The 7,354-nt window shown below is 34.4% G+C and overlaps 1 protein-coding gene across 1 annotated transcript in view; it reads right to left on the bottom strand.

The window, feature by feature from the left end:
• Positions 1 to 2,327: 2,327 nt before the first annotated feature.
• The window catches only part of LOC146004155 (histidine decarboxylase-like), a 155,622-nt gene continuing 150,595 nt past the window's right edge, over positions 2,328 to 7,354 (bottom strand). The window contains exon 14 of the mRNA XM_083142821.1: positions 2,328 to 2,470. Coding sequence (XP_082998947.1) covers positions 2,328 to 2,470 — 143 coding nt within the window. The remainder of the gene's footprint in view (positions 2,471 to 7,354) is intronic.

The following is a 7,354-nucleotide window of genomic DNA, read 5'->3' as shown; positions in this document are numbered from 1 at the left end:
TCACAAGTTAATTTTATTTGGTATTTTTTCAATTGACAAAAGTTTGAATTTAAGCATTACTTAATCCAGTGGTTCCCAAAGTGTGCACCATGGCACCCTGGCTCGCTTATAGGGGCACTGCGAAATGTTCCAATATTTTCACTGAAATGACACTTAATTTAGTCTACACATGGTTTTAGAATCAGACCAATGATTGTTCCAAATATGTGCTTATTTAGTATTTTTTACATATAAAATGTTTCCGGGAATTATGCAAGAATTATTTATTGGCTCTGGGAATTTTGCACGAATTCTGTGTGAATTTTTCTCCATAGACGTGAAAAATTGCAACTCTTATTAATCCAAATCCCATTGAACTTATACATATTTATTAATGCCCCAATGCAAGTTTTTCACGAAAAGAAAGCTGCATGGAATATAGAACAGAATTCTCTCATTCCGTTTACTTTGTTAGTGTCCTTTACAGAAAATCTTTCTGATAGACAGAAGATTATTGCAAGAAAGATATCTTGAAGTTGATTAGATAAATGTGAGTTTGAATTTCTCATACAATTAATAAGTTTTCATAGAATAATATATCCTGTAACATTTGTGACTTGTATTTGTAGATGTATTTCGAGTCTGAGTATGTGAAATAGCAAATGTAAATTCCGCATCTTAATTTAAATCTTCTAAATATATAAATACTGTTTAATTGAATTTAATTAGAATTTTTGGATACATTGAAATCACTCAGGCCCTTTATCTTGTTCATATATTCACGTTTTATGTGTGTGGGTGGTGAGAGGCGGTAATACGTAAGGTTGAATTAGAGAAAACATCTGCTTGCATCTTTGAGTTTTAAGAAAGTTTGCTTTGAAAACTGGGAATTATACTTGAATTTTATCGTGGTCCTAGACTGGTCACTCTGTAAACGTTGCAAGTGCAGCGGAAATATCTTGAATCACTAAGGGCGCCATGAAACGAAAAAGTTTTGGAACCCCTGGCTTAATCTATTGAGTATTTGATAAATAAAAGGCAGTGAATAAAACAGTAAAATGGCTTAGAAGTATTATTAACATATTATTATTACATATACACAGTGCTTTTTTCTGGAATGAAAGGTTTCAGTACCCTTCAAGTTGATTTCTAACTATTTAAAATATTCTGGCATGTTCATAAATAATCGTGCATCCATGTAGATACACACACATTACTTTTGTGAAACTATTATTAGTTTTATCCTCACCTATAAAAAGGCACCAGGCCAGTATGGTAGAGTATTCAGTGTTGTCACAAAAAAAGGCATTGCATATACATATAATTTTAATTATTTTGACAAAGTATAAATTGTGCATTATGATCAATAGAATATTATATTTGTGAATTTTCTTGAATCGTTTGTCCAATATAAAAGCTGTAGTGAAACTAATTCATTAGTTGCCAATTACATAATAGATGATTTATAAGAAAGATTTGCAAATTTGCTCATACAAGCAAACTTTCCTGCACTTGACCTAGTAAAAATGTAATTCCATTTTTTAATTAAATATATGAAATGTTTAATGCACCAACATTAATTGCAACTTGTGTTTTTTACTTTAATGGTACTGAGAAACTCTTTCATATTTCTAAGTTATAGCTTGATTTGACATTTATACTGAAATTAATTAACCAAGACAATACCAATCCAAAGATGCAGTTATGACATACATAGAGCCGAATACTCTTTCTGAAAATGTTTCAAAGTTTTATGTTTCAAAAATATGAATGCACTTACATTATCCTTATGTATTTATGGGTATTCTATTCATTTCAGTAGCAATTAATACTAATTCCATTGTAAATAGCAATGGAACCAATACATGGGTATGGTGATTGTGTGTTTAACATGCATTTAAAATAAGTTAGAAAGTTTTACTTGTTTGTGTTTGTGAATGTTTTATAGCTGTATCCTTCTGACAGGCACAATTATGATATATCTAGCGATTACATGGAATTTAAGAGACCATAATATGTAGGTTAATTGTTATGGGAAAACTGTAGCATTTTCACAACTCACACTCATACCTGCACTCATGGCAGACCCATGAAATTTTCAAGAATGTATTGTTTTCTGTCACAGCAGGATAATTTTGAACCAAAGAATCCAGTTCACAAACAACAGTTAATACTTTTAACAGCTCTTGAAACAGAAGGAAGTAAAACACAGATGAACTACTTCATGCATTTTTTTTTCTTTTTGCAATGCATATCTTGGTAATAACAAATATGAGAAGTTTTTATTTAATCATAATGGCATGTCCACATTTCAAACATGTTACTGCAGATGTTTTGCCTTCAAATGCTTAAGGTGAAGCCTCACCATCTTCTTCTATTGGATTTTCGTCATCAAATTTCAAGGTCATCTTAAAGTTGGGGTCAGGTGTTGGAGGGTCATCCACAGATCTTGATCGATGTCTGCTCGATGTTCCATTCTCTGTTTGAACAGCTAATGAGCAGAAAACAAACAAATATTTGTATGTAACATTTGATGTACAAACAATAACCGTTGTTTTCCTGAACAACGTAAAAAATCGAACTTATCTCTCAAGATTATATTATTAAAATTTACATCTACTAACAAATGACATAAAGTATGCCAAGAAATGTGAATGATGGATATTTGGTATATTTTACTTTATTGATTGGGTGTGAAACTTGGTCCCTTACATTGAAAGAGGAACATAAATTGAGAGTATTTGAAAATAGGATCCTTAGGAAAATATTTGGACCTAAAAGGGATGAGGAGACAGGTGAGTGGAGAAGGTTACATAATTTAGAACTACATAATTTGTATTCATGTCCAGATATTATTAGAATAATTAAATCAAGAAGACTTAGGTGGGCAGGCCATGTGGCACGAATGGGAGAGGAAAGAGGAGTTTACAGGATTCTTGTTGGGAAACCTGATGGTAAGAGACCTGTAGGAAGGCCAAGACGAAGATGGAGGGACAACGTCGAGATGGACCTAAGGGAAATCGGTAGGGATGGAAAAGAGTATATAGATCTTGCTCAAGATAGGGACTGATGGAAGGCCTGTGTTGTTGCAGCCATGAACCTTCGGGTTTAAGAAGGCTAGATAGTTAGTTAGTTAGTTATTGATTTGCTTTATGTTACTTCGCTTTTGTGCCACTTTCGGTTAATTGCGAATATGGGGATGAGTGATGATATGATGAAATTGATGAATGGACACTCACAAACATCCATGCCCAGACCAGGATTCAAATCAGGCACCCCTGGCTTCGTAATGCGATGCGTTAACCACTCTGCCATGGGTAGGGTTACCAGACGTCCGTTTCTTCCCGGACAAGTCTTACTTTTTATAGCTCGACCACAAGGAAAAAAACCTTCCGTCCAAAGCGTTCGCGCAACTTCCCTGCCGTTAACGGTGTTCGGGACAGTGTTGCCAGGTAAGATTTGAAAAATTCGGGAGATTGTTCCTTGGGAAACCAGAAGATCTGCTACAAAATCCGTTGATCTAATAGTAGCGGATGAAGGACGGAGGGGCGGCATAGTCGTGCGCACTGGGGGGGGGGGTGAAGGCGAGTGGCGCGCATTGTTTACGGTGTAAACGTCACAGATACTTTTGTAACAATGGTGCTAAACCCAGCACCCTGTGTTTGGCGAAAATATACCGAAGATCTCCATTTCAGGAGTGGACATGTTTCAAACAAAAGAAAGTAAACCGCCCGAGGGAACCGACCAACATCTTTCATCACTTCCGCATTTTCCGGTTAGAGGGTGCGTGGAAAGACCCTCAAATTTGCTCTTTCTCAGCACCGACACAAGGGGTTTGCGATGCCTCTATTATCGCGAGGAATTTTTTTGACAGGAAATGGTAGAAAGTTGTGTTCACAGATGAAGCTAACGTGTCGCCTTTCGTTGTCGGCGATTTTCCACAATCTTTCAAGTCGAATGCTAACAATAACAAATCAGTTTGCCTTCTGCTGGTGTTCGGCGTACAGCTATCGATAGGGGTGGGCACGCGTCCTGCACCATAATGAGGAAATGCATTACGTATGTGAAATATATTTGGTGAATTAGACAGCATGTCTTCCTCAATAATTCAAGATAGCAACGCTTATGCTAGGGTGCCACCCATCCTAGATATATATATACACACACACACCCACAAACACATACATGTATAACATAATTTGCCCACGCTAAGAAGTCAGTGTTTCTACCTCGTAAGGAAAGGACGTTTCACTGTGTTTGCGTCACTTCATCCATTTCATCAGTTTTTCATTCATCCATATTGTCGTACTTACCCGTAGAGGCACAAAGCGACGTAAAATAACTAAAATAGAAATAGAGTTTAGGGTGGGATAAAATACAGCCATCTAAAACAGTAATGTAGTACAAGTAATAAAATAATGACCTAGTACAATTGAGTAGCGTTTGACATAATTTCACAGTTCAAACAGCACTTTTCACGGCTGAGTGGAGTTCCACTCCATATCTCTCCTTCATGTTCAAGTAAGATGAGCAGGAAACGTGTTTTTAAGCTGGCCGTTGGAGGTTCCATAGCAATAGTTTAATAAGGAATTCTCCCGAGAAATCAAAAGGCCTGGCAACGCTGACGTGAGCCAGCGGGAATGTTGCTTCCCCCTGCTCTTTCTTGCACCCGCCGGCGCGATGTGCTTCTGCGCAGGTTTTTTTGCTTCTGGTTCCACTATAGCCTTATGTCCGGCGTCCAGGAGGAATTTGAAAAATATCATAAATGTCGTATATTTTGAATGTAACATAATATTGATTAGGAAAATACGTACGTGTTTCATTGAACAAAGGGAAACCATGCATGTTACAAATCCATTGCCCAAAATGAAAATAAAAGTTTGTCCTGTTAGAAAATAAACAGGAAAACGGAAGCAACTAATGAACAAAGTTTTGGGTTCACATTCTGATGTCACTGTTCAGTGCCTGAGCGGAATTTCTTACCTTGGGGTTTATACTAATGGAACAAGGTGTTTCCCATTCTTATTCAATATTTTTGATTGTAACGCATGAGGTATAGAGAACAGAGTTATTCAGGGTAGACACCAGTCAAGAAAGTCATGAAAGTCTGGAAGAAGTAAAGAAATCAACAAGCAGGTCAAGAAGTCAATAAAAATCAGGAAATTATACTTGTGGTCAAGAATTTTTGCTATCACAATTACTGATTGGTTGATTTAGTTTATTTTACTTAACTTTTCTGCTCCTTTGGCTAATTGTGAAGATGAGGATGAATGGTAGTAAGATAAGATAGATGAAGAAACAATCACTTCCCCTTAGGGACGACAACACAAGCCCCACATAAGATTATACTGGCTTTGAATCCAGACCCTAGAACCTTGCTAGTCTACCAAATGCAGTCCAGGATGCATTAATAGATGAAGCAAGTCTAATTCTCTTGTAAAATACAGATTCAGTTTTCATCTTAACTGCCCATTTGGTAGGGGTTTTTCATTAAATATCATAGATATGTATTTTCTTACGAAAAAAAAAGTCAAGAAAGGTCTTGAAAAAGCCAAGAATTTTAGATTTGATATTTTGGTAGAAATCCTGTAATTACACAAAATATACCCAAGATTAAACTTCTGTAACCATTTCAAACTACAGTAATTGCTGAATATTTGTTAGTCATTACAGGTCACAATGTAAATGTTGATAGACTATTTTCACTACCATCAGCACAATGGACTTACGAGAGAATTTTTTTTTCATGAAGTTTGTATAAAGTTTGGCGCTGGTTCCTATAATTTCGAAGATTGACTGTCCAGTCTCTCATCAATATATTTTGACTAAACCTGCAATTTTGAGAAAATTCTCTCTTCTGAGAAGTACCAGTTAAAATGTGTAGTAGAAGTGCATTGTTTAGTATATTACAGTACATTTAAGAATTCGTTAAGAATTCATTTTTTAAAACTGAAAGAGTGTCATTTTTAAATTACTTTTTAAAGTGCTCTGCAGAAATATGTATTATTTATTGCGAATGTTTTGTGTCCTACATTTTGGGTCAACATGTCCTACAGTTCCCTTATAGCGATCTGGTAACCCTAGCCATAGGAACCGGCATATATTTGATTTGAAACCAATTTATATCTATATATTTTGTGACAGATAAATACTTATCTGATTAGGGATGCGACAAATAAATTTGCAAAAGTATATAGGCATATCGGTTTATTGGTAAGACTACCGACCGATCAGATATACCTAAAAGTACCCTGAAATTGTGTTCAAAATTCTGCGATTGTGTTAATATTTTTATGGATATAAGCATATAATTTATATGCTCTGGTTTTGTAAATTAAAAGTCTACACATGCAGTTAATTTTTAAAGGTAGAAACCCCCTTTGCAGTTACCCATTACAAACATTCAGTAAGAAGGTGAATACACCATTCATATTTTCCATGGAACATTTGCAATTTTGTATCACATCAGTAAAATAGCAATATGTTAAATTTTACATGAGCACATCATGGTTATTGGCAAAATTTTATATCGGTACATCCCATTATCTGATAGTGAAATACAATAATAATTATTAAAAATCACTTAAGAGAGAGTTTTGGTACATATTTTTTATGCAAGTCAGATGTTAGAGTGGTCATAGATTAGGTTTTTCTTCACTTGATTTTCTTTTCTTTTCATTTCATATTATTTTGTATTATATTTGAACATCTTGAGTTGTAATCATGCTTATTATATTTACTTTCTCTCCTGTGATTTTCGCTAACTATAATTGTGATCCTTGACGTAATGGTGCTGCATGTTTGTTTTTGATTTACTTTTGTTAATAAAATGTTGAAAGATTTTTTTTACATTCTATTATGTATTTCCTTTTGCACTTTTTATGGAACTTAGTTTTCTCTATCATATGTTGTGAGTCTCCTAGCTCCCCTCTCCACAAATATATCACAATTATGCTCTTTTATATCTAGAATATACATCGAGGGAAGAATATATTCACGAGTTGCCTGTTTTGTTTTATAAATTATATTTAATTAGTAACTTTCTTAATTTGTATGTTGTTTTATTTCAGTTGTAGAGAGTTTTGTTAATTTCTTCTTTACTGTGATAGGTCTTAAAGGTACTTTTTATATGTATTTTTAATTGTCGTAGATAAATGATATCTGAGAATTACATGGATTATTAGTTACTCTTTTATTTGCTTAGATTACAGTCAACTATCATGAGGCCAATCTTTGACTTTATTTTAAATATAATTTAATATATTTTCTTTTGCTTGTAATTTTATCATTTTGATTTGATACCTATTTTCCTTTATAAAATTCCTCTAAATTATAATTTCACATTATTTCCTTTGTCACATTGAATGAAAAAAAG

The sequence above is a fragment of the Lepisma saccharinum genome, chromosome 21 (genome assembly GCF_977018435.1).
Source record: "Lepisma saccharinum chromosome 21, izLepSacc3.1, whole genome shotgun sequence".
Lineage (NCBI taxonomy): Eukaryota > Metazoa > Arthropoda > Insecta > Zygentoma > Lepismatidae > Lepisma > Lepisma saccharinum.
The sequence above is the reverse complement of the archived record's forward strand: the minus strand, read 5'-3'. Positions and strand labels throughout refer to the sequence as shown.